Source organism: Heterodontus francisci, chromosome 2 (assembly GCF_036365525.1).
Source record: "Heterodontus francisci isolate sHetFra1 chromosome 2, sHetFra1.hap1, whole genome shotgun sequence".
NCBI lineage: Eukaryota > Metazoa > Chordata > Chondrichthyes > Heterodontiformes > Heterodontidae > Heterodontus > Heterodontus francisci.
Window position 1 is genome coordinate 42,060,539 of NC_090372.1, and position 16,012 is coordinate 42,076,550.

General features: G+C 41.7%; 1 protein-coding gene across 3 annotated transcripts in view; it reads right to left on the reverse strand.

Moving 5' to 3' along the window:
- Positions 1 to 2,103: 2,103 nt before the first annotated feature.
- Positions 2,104 to 16,012, reverse strand: part of LOC137384042 (F-actin-uncapping protein LRRC16A-like) — a 488,125-nt gene continuing 474,216 nt past the window's right edge. For all 3 annotated transcript variants that reach the window (XM_068057622.1, XM_068057608.1, XM_068057615.1), the window contains one exon: positions 2,104 to 3,272. In XM_068057622.1, coding sequence (XP_067913723.1) covers positions 3,064 to 3,272 — 209 coding nt within the window. In that variant the 3' untranslated portion in view covers positions 2,104 to 3,063. The remainder of the gene's footprint in view (positions 3,273 to 16,012) is intronic.

Sequence of the window (16,012 nt, forward strand, 5' to 3'; positions counted from 1 at the left end):
CCCACTCTAAGTAGGTGGCCGATTATTGTCGGTATATGCTATTTATTTCAAGTGAGTGTCGAAAGTGAAGCTATAGTCACTTAATTCACTTAACTTCAAATGTCTGTTTGCGACTAAGAAAAAATAAACCACACCAAACACTGTCCACATTAGGTCAACAGCCTTCAGTTCTGACCAGCTGAACTTCTGAACATATTTCCCCATGCCAAGCCAGATTCCCTTCTCAGTTCTAATTGCACTGACTGAACTTGAACATGGAATATTATCTGTTACTTCTGATCACAGGATGTGGGTAGACTGTTGCTCTGGCTTTTTCCCTATTCAGTGAAAGAACTTGTATATAGAATGCCTTTTATGCTATCACACAATCCCAAAGCACTCCATAGCTAAAGTACTCTTGAAGTGTTGCAATGTAGCAAGCAATTTTTGCACAGCAAAGTCTCACAAACAGCAAGAAGATAAATAGAAATAATCCATTTCAGTGCTTTTGATTAAGGGGTAAATATTGGCCAAGACACCAGAACATGCATGCTCTTCTTTGAATCATGCTATGGGATTTTTTAATGTCCAAATTGATTGATTCTCGGTTTAATATCTCGTGAAAGATGGCACCTCCAACAATGAGTACTTCAACGTCAGTATAGATTATGTGCTCAAATCTTTGGACTGGGTTTGAGCCCATGACCTTTTGACTCAGTCAAGAATGCTATCATTGAGCCAAAGCTAACACTTCAGTTCCTCAGTAAACCTGCCAATAAAGCCAACCACCTCCTCATAAAAGTGTGAATTCTTGGAAGATGGCCATGCAGGACTTAAATGAATAGCTTATACCAACAATGAGAGGCATGGATGGTCATAGAAAGTCTGAAACAAGATAATGAATTAACTTTCATCCATGGTCATTGGTTCGCTAACATATCAATTCCTCTTTGCCTCAGTATCTGCAGCACATGGCAGCAAGGAAAATTCTAAATCAGTGAATTTAAAAAAAATCATTCATGGGATGTGAGCATCACTGGCAAGGCCAGCATTTGTTGCCCATCCCTGATTGCCCTCGAGATGGTGACGGTGAGCTGCCTTCTTGAACTGTTGCAGTCCATGTGATGTAGGTACACCCACAGTGCTGATGGGAGGAAGTTCCAGGATTTTGACACAGCAAGTGAAGAAACGGCCATATGGTTCCTAGTCAGGATCGTGTGTGGCTTACAGGAGAACTTGCAGATGGTGGCATTCCCATGCATCTGCTGCCCTTGTCCTTCTAGGTGGTAGAGGTCATGGGTTTGGAAAGTTCTGTCAAAGCAGCCTTGCTGCAATGCATGTTGTTGATGGTACACACTGCTGCCACTGTGCGCTGGTGCTGCAAGGAGTGAAGGCTTAAGGTGGCAAGTGGGGTGCTGATCATACAGGCTGCTTTGCATTAGATGGTGTCAAGCTTCGAGTGTTTTAATTATTTTTAAATTTAAAGCACACTACTTAAAACTAACATTCCCAAATCCTTTCTGTAGAAAAACGGTCAAATAAACCAGCACAGAGAACTGAATGGCCTCCCTTGGTGCTGTAAATTTATGGTATGTTATAAATCTCAGTTCTCTTAAAAAACTATTAGTCTAATTCTCTTTATCTCCCTGAATTTGATAACAAATTTGATTAGTTCTGGTCTACGGAATCAGTGGTTTCCATTTAAGTTATCTGCTTAACTAAAGGAGGGAGTGAAAATCTCATGTAAATTCCAATACTCATTTTACCTCAGCTGGAATCATTGCTACCCTTCAGATCCACATTCTACACAGGCAGAAGATGGAAAGATTTAGATTTTCGATCACAAGAAAGGCAGAATTAGTAGTGGGAAAATGATGCAAAATTACTCAAAACATAATGCAAATGAATATACAAGTGCAAATTAGAAGGATAAAAACATATTAACACAGCAAATTATTCACAAGTAATTTTAAATTTTAGTCTCAAAATGGTCAAACCTTGTTGCTCATTGTTCAGTTATCTTCAGTGTATTGTTCATTGAGATTCAATGTTGTGTCCATAAGCCAGTGCAACATGTAGTGATGAACTGTGACTGAGAATATTAATGCCATGGCAACAAAACTGTAGAATCATTCTCTTTATTGGTACAAATATATACACAAAGAAATCCCCTCTACTTTGGAACTAACCTACAGTGAGCAATATATGCCACTGGATGGCATAATGATTAAATCAGATATGAAAGTGGGTAAATAAACAGATCATCAGTTAGCCTAATAATTAACATAAAAATAAACTTCCCTGTTCCAACAGTCCATTAGCATGAAACTGCTAAAAGTTACACCCCACATGATGTATCCACCATCTCCACATATTCTTGCTCATTGTGCTTATGACAATGTTAATGAAAACAAATTTACTAATCTGACATGAAGTATCTGTACACTTGGAGGACAAAATTTGCCCTGCTAGAGGATTACAAACCCTTATCCAAGCTCCCCTTTATATTTATAGTAAATTATACAAATTTATTCCTTTAGTGTGCTCAGTTAGTATCATTACTTTTCTCAATTGCATACAGGATTATATCTCCCATGCACATTTGACATACACACAAGTACGCAGGGGTACATCTGTAAACTTGTGTCCCATTGTACAGAAGCTGACCCTAAAAAGTTTCCAGTTTGGTTGCTTGGTTTACAATGTCCTTATACAAGGCATGTATTCCACACAGCTGCTTTACAGAATTCCAGTACACGAGAAAAGTTGCTGATATTTGCAACCACAGTAGCAAAATTAAAAAAAAGGAATGTTAACTGTTAGAGGTGAGGATCAGGGAAGAATGAAGGGAAGAGATAGGAATCACAGGGAAGAAAAATATTGTGCATGCAGTAAATAAATGATCTTTTGAAAAATCAAGTTAAAAATTTTTTTTTTTTTTTTAAACTGGATTCCTGGCTTTCAAAACAAAATATTAATTTGATGGTTGGCTGGTGAATAGAAACATCTCAGATCATCTTTACACCCTCATTGCTTGTATCATTGTATGCTCTTGTGCTGCACAACCTCCCGAACCCAAAGCCTCTATACAAATATGTAGTCTTTGTCTCCTTCTTCTCCAGAATCGCTGGACTTGCTGCCATTCTTCCCTTCTGTCTTTGAATGCTGCCGCTCTCTCTTAGACATCTTCTCTTTCCCTCGCAACTCTTGATCCTCAGAAAATCGGCCTGGTTTGCTTTCTTCCGAGCGTGGGCTTTGTCTGGAACTTGTTTCCGACACAGAACTTTGGCGTACTGGTGATTTTTAATAACAATGAAAAGTTGACTTTAAAACACAATCAAACCAGGTAAAAGCAAAGACACAACAGGTACATGTAGAGAGTCACTTTTAGTTCATGAGAACATGATCAGAAGATTGACTTTTATATTGAAACTTGGTCTCAAAGGCAGAGATGGTCCCGAAGCAACTGAAGTTTTGAAAAATGCACTTTTCCCATTATGCAACGCAAAAATAAAAACACTATCCAGCATTTGAACATCTACTGAAAAGGTAATTCTTAGGTGCAGTGTACAAGGAATACAAATCAGCTTGATGCTAATCGCAGCACATTTCTCCAGCTGTAAATTAAACAAAATTATTGCCTATATGAAGAACTTAGTCAAAAGAATCGGGAGAAGTTTTCAAACTTGATGGGGAGAATTCTGGAAGTTCGTAAATAACTTTGTTAATCTGTAACTGTTGGTTCACTCATTGATTATAATGGACAAAAATGAGAAAATGTAATAAAACATTTGATTTTTCTCTCCTTAAGCTCACAAATATAAACAGACCATTACCCAGCAGAAGGGCTGAATCAGGCATGTGCTCTCAAGTCACTACCACTTTTAAATAGACACTAGGTGGAGTGAGGCAACAGCTTCAGATATTTCTGTCAACATCCCATCCCACTTAAGAGCACAGACCTCCACTCGCAGCTGCCCTCCAATAAACTTGCGAAAGTGGAAGATGATAACATGTCCCAGTGTGAGCCTACCTCCTATGAATGGTAGAGCGCTGGTACGTTAAGAGTCATAGAGAGATACAGCACTGAAACAGGCCCTTCGGCCCATCGAGTCTCTGCCGAACAACAACCAAGTTCATCATGGAAGTTACTTCTCATATCTCACATAAGTTACAATAATACAACAAGAATATGAAACAAATAAAAACACAAAAGTATGTGTAGTCAGGGAACAATGACAATTTAGGCAATGTCAATCAAATACATTTGCCCTCCTTATGAATAAAGGTTGAACAAAATGCAAATGCTGGAAACAAAGCATCTGAAACAAAAACAAAAATGACAGTTTAACATTTTGATGGGAGTTCCTAGATGAAGAATCGATACCTAAAATGCTAACCTAGGTCCTTTGTTCAAATGCTGATATATCTGCTGTGTATTTTCATCACCTGTTGCTTCTATTTTTTGAATATACAGGCCAGTGACTGGTGTACTCAATATGTTAGAAGACTTCAAATGGTCTCATTCCTTTCTCCAATTTCATATTTTCCCCGAATCAACAAAACCCTGGTCCAGTTTTCTGCATAAGGGATCAATATGCATGTACAGTATGCTGTAGCCACATCCTCACTAGCAAGCAGGAGTTCACGAATGGCACCAAGGGAAATTCCTGGTGGTGCTGTAGTGAGAACATCACTGCAGAACAGGAAGGAGTAATGGGCAGATTTTAGGCCTTGGCTTGGCCATCCCAGCATCAGGGCTGGTGGCGAAAGGTGGAGGAAAATCCAGGTTGGGATGTGGTGGTAGGCCCCACTGTGCCATTTTCATGCCATGCTTTACATCGTCTGCCCCAAATACTCATTCCCTTTTGTTGGTCTAATACTTTGGAGCTCTCCAATTTATGTCAAGACCTTTTTTGATTGCTATTCTGCTGTAAATCAACTCCAATACTCAGCCTGAAAAAACCTTTCATGGTTCCCCTCAGCTTAGCCCTTGTCAATACACTCAGCATGATACCCTTCATCTTGATTTGACATCACTATTAATGAGTGTAATCTTGTGTTAAGTGTTTGTCATCAACTTTTACTGAAGCTTCTTGTTGTTGCAATATTACTATTCTGTTGCACTTTTGATGTCAACCATATTCGTTGTTTTGTTAGGCTCCCCTCTAACATGTTATAGCGTTTGCTATTTAATAAAAAAATCAAAAATAAAAAAAACAGAAAAAGGCAGATTTGGATGAATTTGTACCAAAAAAAGGATATTGAGAATGCTTCATGGAATTAAAAAAAAAACAATATATAAAACACACAAAATATTTCATGCAACTACACTACCTTTAGAGGGAAAAATGCATTTCTTGGACCACCAAGTTTATATACAATCTGTCAATATATGGTACTTCTGTTTTAGTACTGGAATGAGTTTATGAAACGCTGAAGAAATACCATTTAGAGACACTTTTGAAGAATTAAAAGTAGGCAAAGTACTGTACAAAGAACAACATGCCATACCCTTCACCACAGTCACCTTATGAACTGTAACAGAACTCAAACAAATTTGAGCAGTTTGCAGTTTCTACCTCTGCTGGGACATTAACTCATTTAGGAACATAGTAACAGGAGTAGGAAATCCTTGAGTCTGCTCTCTGACATTCAGTTAGGCCATGGATGATCAGTATCCTAACTCCATTTACCCATCTTGGTTCCACATCCCTTAATGCTCTTGTCTAATAAAATATTTGCATTGAACCTCTCATTTGAAGCACTTCCAAATGATCTTTTAAAACACTGTGCAATTCATACAAGTACATTAATGTTCATTCTTTACTTTTAACTACTTTTTAGATCTTCAGTTCATGGGATTCCAATTTCTAGTTAAAACTGATTATTTCTGTTAGCCTTTACAATGCATGGTCACCAGCTCCTGCTGGAAGTGACAGATTACTTGATATACATTGAGTCTTTCTTTTCCTTTGGCTGAAGTTCAACCTCTATCTACAGTTAGGGATGCACTGGAAGAGTCAGATGGTTGCGATTAAAACCCTACTCTAGGATTCAAACAAATAATTTAGTGTAGTACTGAAGGAGAGCAGCAGTGTCAAAAGTAAAGTCTTTTGGATGAAATTTTAAACCAATCAGCCCCCGTGTGCCTGTTCAAACAGGTGTAAAAGATCCCATGGCACAATTCACAGAAGAGCAGGGAGTTGTGTGTGACCTGGACAACATTCACCACTGCCCCCCACCACCACTCCCCCACCCAAAACAGACTGGAGACAAACATTCTCAGACCTGCTCCGCCACCGGTGGTGCAATATAGTGGGAATCTTCTTATGCTGCTGAGCTCCACTCCTGACCCTGCCTGAGTATCAGGAATCAGTTAATTTTAAATATTATTAGTGGGTGCCTATGCCACTATGAGTGCAACTTAGGTGCCTGCATTGTTTGGGTAGGAAAAGAAAGTTAGGGCTGAATTTTACACTGCCCCGGCGGGCCGGATGGTGGCGTAAAATTGAGGGAGAGGCTCTGGGAGGCCTTCCCGCCCCACTCCTGCCTCTGGCCAACTTCACGGCTGTCAAGGTTGGGGGGGGGGGGGGGGGGGGCACCAGCCCACCCGCCCCAGAACAATTGAGGCCCGTAAGTGGATACTTAACGGCCACTTATGGACCTTTGCCCACCTCCATGGGTATTTTACCCGTGGCAAGCGGGCGTGCTGGGGACATGAAAGGCCGCCCAGCGATAGCTAGGGCTTGCTGCGTCCCAGGGGTGCCATGGCAGTCAGGCACGGTGCCCGATTGAGGGCCACCCCCGCCCCCAACCCACCCCCAGGATCCAAGACGCCTCCCCTCCCCCCACATGACCACCCTTGCATCGCCGGCGTGACTGATCACCTCCCCATGGAGGCATCCCCAACTTACCTGCAGTCCCGGCTCCACAGCACCCCCCTCTGTCTGCTGGGCTGCAGTCCCAGCAGTGGCCACCTCTCCCGGTATCGCTGCTGGGACTAAGAGCTGCCTGCCCGATGATTTGCCGGCAGTTCACTGAGGCGGGACTTCCTTCCTCATCGGGTGGAATTCCCGCCTCTGGACAATTAAAGCCCGGGGACCCGTAAAATGTGGGTCGGATCCCCAGGCTAGGTGGAAGCGCATTCGGCACCAACTTTTACGTCGGTAACGAAGTCCTGTCCGCCTAAGGCAAAATTCAGCCTTTAAAGTCGAGGAAGATATGGCACTAGGCAGCAGTTGAAAATTTTCCACTAGCTCTTCTGAGCAGAGATCTGGCATTTCCAGGTCCTGCCCAACTTCGACTGATTCAGGCTGGGAATATGTTTCAGCCCCCAAGGAAAGTTGGGGCCAGTTCCTGGTCATTTATCTCATTTGTTGTTTGTCTACAAAACTACAATGACTGCATTAAAAAAGCAATTCATTGACTTGAAGTACTCTGGGATATCCTGAGGATATGAAAATTGATATAGAAAAGCAAGTTCCTTAATATACAAGTGCGGTGCTGGATCGGGATGCATATTCTTAGGATGGACTGGAGCACAGCAGCAAAGTCTTCATTGTCTTCAGTTGGTAGAATTAAGATAGCAATGCTTGGTGAAAAAAAAAATGGGCCATGTTTCTGGATTGGAACTAAATCGAGCTGAATCTCGCAAGTTGGCTTAAGTAGCTGCCATTGTATGAGCAAAATGGCTCTCAATTTTGCTGGTAGATTTAAGCCTGCTGAGCAGGAACACAAGGGAATACATTTCACATTCATGTTAGTAAATATTGTTAAGGAATGAGTTTTTCAACATCACTGCAAGCCATGAATTCAAAGGGTTTTGACAATAATTTGCCATCTTAGCACTGTTCACCAGAGGTGATAAGGCAAATACAACAGCAAGGCATATTCTCAGATACATTGGAGCAAGCCTCTTAACCAGTGGCATTTGTGGGTATGAATATAATTGCTGGCAACACACTTGTGGGTTGAACTGGTAGGTAAAACAAAGCAGATTTTCCTCTTCCCAGGACTTCTCCTTACCCATTTATCCCTGTTTTCATGCAGTCAAGTAACTGAGCAGCCGCAGGATCAGGATGATTTTTACTTGGCAGCATAAGTGATCAGAGTGGAAGCTTTCCTGAAGGCTGGCAATATCATTACTGATTACTGCAACTTTGTGGGCTGTTCCTAGGAAACTCTCAATACTAAGATTTTATTTCCCGTCTTGAATGTAGGAGTGCACAGAAGTGTCTGTACCTGGAGCAGTGTAGCTTCTACATTTTTGTAGCTATGATGAACCAAAGAGAAGGACTTGGTGGATGATGAGCCTAGGGAAGGGAGTGCAGATAGTCTCAGTCATCTCATTATCAAAAAGGAGCTGGTGTTGGGTGTCTTGCAAAGCATTAAGGCAGATAAGTCCCCAGGGCCTGATGGGATCTACCCTAGAATACTGAGGGAGGCAAGGGAAGAAATTGCTGGGGCCTTGACAGAAATCTTTGCATCCTCATTGGCTACAGGTGAGGTCCCAGAGGGCTGGAGAATAGCCAATGTTGTGCCTTTGTTTAAGAAGGGTGGCAAGGATAATCCAGGAAATTATAGGCCGGTGAGCCTTACATCAGTGGTAGGGAAACTATTAAAGAGGATTATTCGGGACAGGATTTACTCCCATTTGGAAACAAACGAACTTATTAGTGAGAGACAGCTGGTTTTGTGAAGGGGAGGTCGTGTCTTACTAATTTGATTGAGTTTTTTGAGGAAGTGACGAAGATGATTGATGAAGGGCAGTGGATGTTATCTATATGGACTTTAGTAAAGCCTTTGCCAAGGTCCACATGGCAGACTGGTACAAAAGATGAAGTCACAAGGGATCAGAGGTGAGCTGGCAAGATGGATACAGAACTGGCTCGGTCATAGAAGATAGAGGGTATCAGTGGATGGGTGTTTTTCTGAATGGAGGGATGTGACTAGTGGTGTTCCGCAGGGATCAGTGCTGGGACCTTTGCTGTTTGTAGTATATATAAATGATTTGGAGGATAATGTAGCTGGTCTGATTAGTAAGTTTGCGGACGACACAAAGGTTGGTGGAGTTGCGGATAATGAGGAGGATTGTCAGAGGATACAGCAGGATATAGATCGGTTGGAGACTTGGGCGGAGAAATGGCAGATGGAGTTTAATTCGGACAAATGTGAGGTAATGCATTTTGGAAGGTCTAATGCAGGTGGGAGGTATACAGTAAATGGCAGAACCCTTAGGAGTATTGACAGGCAGAGAGATCTGGGCGTACAGGTCCACAGGTCACTGAAAGTGGCAACGCAGGTGGATAAGGTAATCAAGAAGGCATACGGCATGCTTGCTTTCATCGGTCGGGGCACAGAGTATAAAAATTGGCAAGTCATGTTGCAGCTGTACAGAACCTTAGTTACGCCACACTTAGAATATTGCGTGCAATTCTGGTCGCCACACTACCAGAAGGATGTGGAGGCTTTGGAGAGGGTACAGAGGAGGTTTACCAGGATGTTGCCTGGTCTGGAGGGTATTAGCTATGAGAAGAGGTTGGAAAAACTCGGATTGTTTTCACTGGAACGACGGAGGTGGAGGGGCGACATGATAGAGGTTTACAAAGTTATGAGCGGCATGGACAGAGTGGATAGTCAGAAGCTTTTTCCCAGGGTGGAAGAGTCAGTTACTAGGGGACATAGGTTTAAGGTGCGAGGGGCAAAGTTTAGAGGGGATGTGCGAGGCAAGTTTTTTTACACAGAGGGTGGTGAGTGCCTGGAACTTGCTGCTAGGGAAGGTGCTGGAAGCAGATACGATAGCGATATTTAAGAGACATCTTGACAAATATATGAATAGGAAGGGAATAGAGGGATATGGGCCCCGGAAGTGCGGAAGGTTTTAGTTTAGGCAGGCATCAAGATCAGCGCAGGCCTGGAGGGCCGAATGGCCTGTTCCTGTGCTGTTCTTTGTGCCTATCATATAAATTCCTTATGCAGCATTTGGAGCATGTTTCATGCTTAAGTCACATGACAATGGAACACAACGTTGTTAGGGGTCACTAAATTAGTTACTTGGAAAGGAGCCATGGCACTTGACTCAATGCTGAAACAAAGAGCAGGGATTGGTAAGAGACCAAATCAAAGTTTTGAAGCAAAATATAAAACCCAAAATCTATTCTATGTCAGAGGTTTTGAAGTTTTGCTGAGTCCCAGAGAATATATATGATATATTTGTACATAGGGTGTACTGCATGAGGTGTAATTTCTGGGCCTAATAGGACAGAATAATCTATTTCCATGTAAGAATTGTCTCAGCCTTGTGTCAGTTTCAGAATCCACCTAATGTTAATGCAATTAGGAATGCCCTAGAGAGCCAGATTGGAAATAGCATAGAGAGATTGTCAGGGTGGAACTAACTGCTTTTGAGGTTTGTGTGTCTTGCTAGTATAGTGATCTATAAAGAGTAAGTTGTGCTCGGGAATTAACTATGAGGTCTTGGCCTCTATACCTAGTCCCACATTCAGAAGGAAGGTCAGATTCTAGGCCACAGTAGGAATCCCTAATGAGTTTGGGAATGTTGCAACTTCTACCATGCTTGGGGAGTTGTAGGTATTTGAGATGCATTCACAGATTCTCAGCTGCCGAGAGGAACTTAGAAAAGGGTCTGTTGTGATCTTGGAGTTGGTAAGCAACAGCTTTAACTGTTAGCAACTGGAACAGGTAAGAGTTTGCAGGGAAATGTATTCATTTTTATTATGCTTGATTTTCTCCCAAGAGTGATTTGCTCAGGTTCTTTCCTCTTTCCAAAGCCCTATGCATTATTGGTCTGTGGTGATATGGGTGTGGAGAAAAATTTATTTTCAGTCATTGTGTGTGATAGTTAATATTATGCCTATGCGTTTGAATTAAAATAATGACCATGCAAAGAGGTAGGATCTGTGGATGTATGTGGAATATCTGATAGACTTGCCTTTCATTTTGATATGGCTAAGTTCATATCTTAAGAGCAAGCCAAACTTCTCGATACTTTGGAAAATATTGAACGATTAGGTGGAGTGGTAAGTTACATCGCACAACAACAGTATGATACGCTCAGCTATCTAGCTTGTACTAAGAATGTCTAAGGTTTCTGCCAGAAGCTCTACTGTTATGTCAAAGAGCAGTGCACAAGGATTATTCCTGACTGGATCGATATCCCAAAAAACTGACCATAAGCTGACAGTCCCTGACAAACACTTCCAAAACAGATCTCCAAACTTTGTACCATGTTCGTCTCTAAATTACAAGACACAAAGTCCAAAGGGGACCTGGGAACGCAAATACCAAGCTGGCTTGTGACAATAAGCTCGCAATCCCAAGCCACCAGATAGTGGGAGGAATAGAAAAAGGCATGGAGTTAGATACAACTGCCACATGCATCAAATGAGGTTTATTCATACAGCATATTGCACATCACACATGTTTCAGAAATTACACTCCAGTTATTGGAGAAAGATACATGATAAGCACATTCTACTCATCGTGGCACAATTCTTGCAGTACTGCCTATTGGGGTTACCCACTATGTAGGCCACAGCAATTCTCCGTTAGCTCCAGCATGTATTTCACTCAAAACAAAGACGTGGATGAAAAATCTACCCAGCACTTTGAGGTACAACTTCCTAGAAGTCTCATGATCCAGGTACACTTACCACAAACCCAGGACAACCCTAAAAGAGGGAATAATGAGCCAATCTGTATTGTGACCACAAGCCAAGAGTGTCTTTTCAAATCTCCCAAAAAAGAAAGGAGCCAACTTTGCAAGATTACTTTGCTTTGCAGAGCGGTGAACCTTTGACACTCTCCTAATCGAGCTAAATTCCAGGTACGGTCACTAAATTATCCATCCCTCCTCTCATAGCTAACTGTTCTCTGAGTATGCACAACCACACCAACAACCAAAATCAGCCAATATGTTCTCCTGTGAGAAAACTGTATAGTGATTTCAGAATATATATGTGCATACGCTTCTTCCCTCAATAAAACGTTTCTATAGATTTTGAAATACTTTAGGAAGAAACTCAGAACCTAGAGAGCACAAATAGAACTTGGACCAACTTCTGATGGTGTAATCAACTTAAGAGCACTGCTGGCAGCAATGGGAGAAAAGGAACAGATGGTATGGACAGCAGAATGGAGACGGTTACCTGACCGTATTTCTTAAATTGCACCTTCTTAAGTGGTTTGTTTCCTGCCAGTATCTGTTTATATGTGGAGGTTAAAAAAATAATTAAATTTTTGATTTAGATCAATTACATTTTGGAGATGGACCAGTAACTTCTTCAAGTCAGTCCTTTATGTTTACTTTCACATCAATTCTAAGTTTCAAAATAAATTGGCCTGAAACTTGTGGACCCAAGTATGACAAAAGCTGAGACTTTTGCTGCTGCCGAGGGCCGCTATGGCACCACAACTTCTGAAAACCGGAACTTGCGGTGCACCTCAAAGGGCTCTGATGGAGAGCACACTGATGATTCCACCAGGCCGGTTTCCAAAGGGACGGGCATCTGTAAATCAGGAACTTAGAATGATTGCTCAGAAGTTACACGTGCTCATGAAGATCTTTTTAGGACTGATACAAGCAGGTGCAGAGCAACAGAAGTGTTGAAACACTCTTGCTCTCCCAGCTCCTTGCCAGCACATCTAGCTGTCTCCCTCCCTGCACACCCGGCACTTCTCTTCCCCACCTGGCACCCCACTGGCTCGCCTAGCTCCCCGCCATCCCCGCTCCCCTGTAGTGTTCCATTGGAATGCAGTGGATATAGTTGTATGCAAGTCTTTGCTTTGATGAACCAGCAAGGGTTATGTAAATTGTATACCAGCAAGGATTAGCTAAATTATTAGGAGTTGTTTTGATAAAAGGAGACTCACTTGCCTATGATCGCTCCAAAGCCCAGTTTAAAGTTACTGGACGCAGTTCTTTAATTCTGTTCAGGTTTTCTATCAATCATAGAGGCAGAAGAGTCCATTAGGTAAAAAAGATCTCTACTGCTTAAAAAAAAAACTAAATTCAGTTGTCATGCAGGCCCCCACCTGCCAAGCATGAGGCATATTAATTTCCCCACATGGATATTAAATTTCCAACTGTTGTTGAAGTAAAGAAAGGGCATGCTTCAAAAAATTGCCAGATCCTGGCTGGAACGACATTTGCATATTAACAGACAGTGTTTGGAAGGATAAAACAGCCATTCCCTGACACATTCAGCCCACAATAGTCTTTTGATCACCAGACGTTAAAGGTGGGGGAGCTCACATTCCAGGTTGACTGCTAAGATGGCCGAATACACAAACGGACACAGTCAAACCAGCTAGTCACATGACTAACCTGCTGGGCAACCTGAGTTTTTTGAGTTTGTGCAAGCAGTTTGGGGAGAAAGCAGAATGCTCTTGGATTGAGAAGAACTCTCCTGGCTGGCTCGCCACAGCCCCTCCTGTCTGACTGCTCCCATCTCTTTCTCACAAGCCTCTGAATCCACTGAAGACACATGAACCCCCAAGAGAGAAAAGTCTCCTACAGCAAACAAGGTTTAAGAATAATACTGGGCCCCAACGAAAAGCAAGATCTACCTACAATCGAGGACTCCACAGTGAGCTCGAAGAACCATCACAAAAACTCTTCAGATGTTGCCTCAAACTTTTCCACTGCTGTTTTCTGTCTCTATTTGCATGTGCATATCGCATGTGTATGCTAGCGTGGGCGCGTCGTGTATCCATAGGCGTTAAACGAATTAAAGTTTAAGTTTAATAGATTTCAACTTTTCTTCTTTAAACCTAAGAAAGCCTGTTTCTGCTGGTTTCTTTGCATTATAATTGGAAAGTGGTGAACAAAGATTCACCAAGGGGGAGCTAAAAACACGGTGTGTTTAAAATTAAACCCTGTTATGGTAAGACCAGGTGAAGGCCGAGATGGAACCCTGGACACCTTTCTCACCTGGTTGTAACAACAGTGTTTTTATCCTTATATTTTTCCAATTCAGTAAAATCTATTAATCTTATTTTACTCAAACGAACTGTTACTCGAGGCGCTGTTCACATTCAATAACTAATGGTAAAAAAATATCAGGAATCAAACGGGATTGTTCTATTTTTTGTTTCTATTTAAAACTGCTCCCTTTAATAGAGTGTTTAAACCATGAAAAGCATTTTTAAAAACTTATCTGTCATTGAGCTGAACACAGACCTCAAGGGGCATGTCTTCAGCTCATGATGTCAAAAGGGGTATGGCTTTGCAAGAAATGTGCCGCACTGGAACCTCATCCTTATTGTCCCGACTGTAGGCGCTGCTGCAGGATTAAAGTTCTCCCTGCAAACTATGAACCAAATAAATTTGCACTTTTTTGGGGAGCCAGCAGCATAAACCACAGCTTTGCCCCTGATAGGAAGATCCCAGTCATTTTTTTGGCAATTGGCTTTCCTGAAGACTCAGATAAATTTACCCAATTAGCAACTAAGTCCTACAGATCAGAACCCCAGTTTGTTCCGAGTTAGCTGATTTTGGTCACAGTCAGTGGGCATGCTACAGCTGATCTCAAATGTCACGAGTTGGGCAGCAGGAATTCAGCCAGGGTTCCTACTCTAGATACTACCCAACAAACCTGGCGAGGCACTTGAATATGTGGACATCGAGTGAAGAATCTATGACTTTGTTGTGATGCCTGCCCCTCCTCTCCACCCCATTCCCGCAATTGAATATTGTGTTGCTATGCATAGTCAAAGTTCACACATGAATACAAACACCTGGGCAAAATTGCATGGAACCATAACCCAGCAATGAAACAACACATTAAGGTTGAGCTTTTGTTCGGTAAAAGTACCAACAGATGTGGAGCTAAGGCAGGTAAATGACTTGAGGTACATATTAGCCATGATCTAGTTGAATGGCGGAGCAGGTTTGAGGGGCTGCATGGCCTACTCCTGTTCTTTTGAGAGGGATGAAAATCAGCAAAAAGTGAACTAAATTCAGCAAATCATCTTCATAATCTGAGCAGAATTGGAAACTTAAGGAACAGATAGATTAACAGGGACAATATATCCACAATTGCAAAGAAGTGACCAATCAATACTTTAACCTCTTCTGAACAAGGAATTGTGTAAGCTCATGGCAGCTTTCATTAAATGCTACCTAATCTCTTTACATTTACAGAGGTCAAATGTTTCAAGGATATAGTTAGGGGATGAAAGGTTTATACACACTGGAATGGCCAAAGAGGTGTAGATATACCAAAGCGGTAGAAAATTAAACAGTTCCCAAACCAATGAAATATATCTTGTAGCGAGTTCATTAATCAGCCTGAATTAATATATTCAGGAAATACAGCACACAGTCTATGTTCACATGGTTATCACACAAAAAAAAAATGAATGAAATGAACATTTAAATTGTGGCACACAAATGTTAGTGGCAAAGTTTGTGCGGTTGAAATAAGACCGTGGTGAATTTTGAAAGCTTTTGTTCAACTGAAAATCAAATAAAGCCATCACCACTACTGGAGGAACTAGCATCAAAGCAAAGCTTTCACAACTGTAGCATCCCTATCCCTGATTCTTTTGGAAGCTTAGACTTAATTCAACAAAATAACTAATTTCTATAATCATTCCAAACGTTTAAAAAGAATGCTCATTTTATCTGAGTTCAACAGAAGTCTGGGTGCAATGGAATCCTCAGTACATAAATTCCACAGGTTTCTTGATGCTGAGTGTATAAAGTAAGCATGAGACAGGGAATGAGATACTACAGCTTTCAATTACAATGTACGAGATCTGCCTCCAAGCACAAAAATGGCACCAGCAAATTTATAGCTGTCTAATAACAAAAATGTGTGCTCACAGTCCATGGACCAATGGTTATACATCCTGCTTTACAATATTTTGTAAACTGGACTGCTTCATTGCAATGAGTCAAAAGTGACAACCTAAATGTCTTAAAGTTATTGTTCAGTAGCCCAGACCAGTCTCTTCCAGACTTGTAGTCTGTTGGCTGATCCAAGTACAAGCCCAATAGTCATGGAAA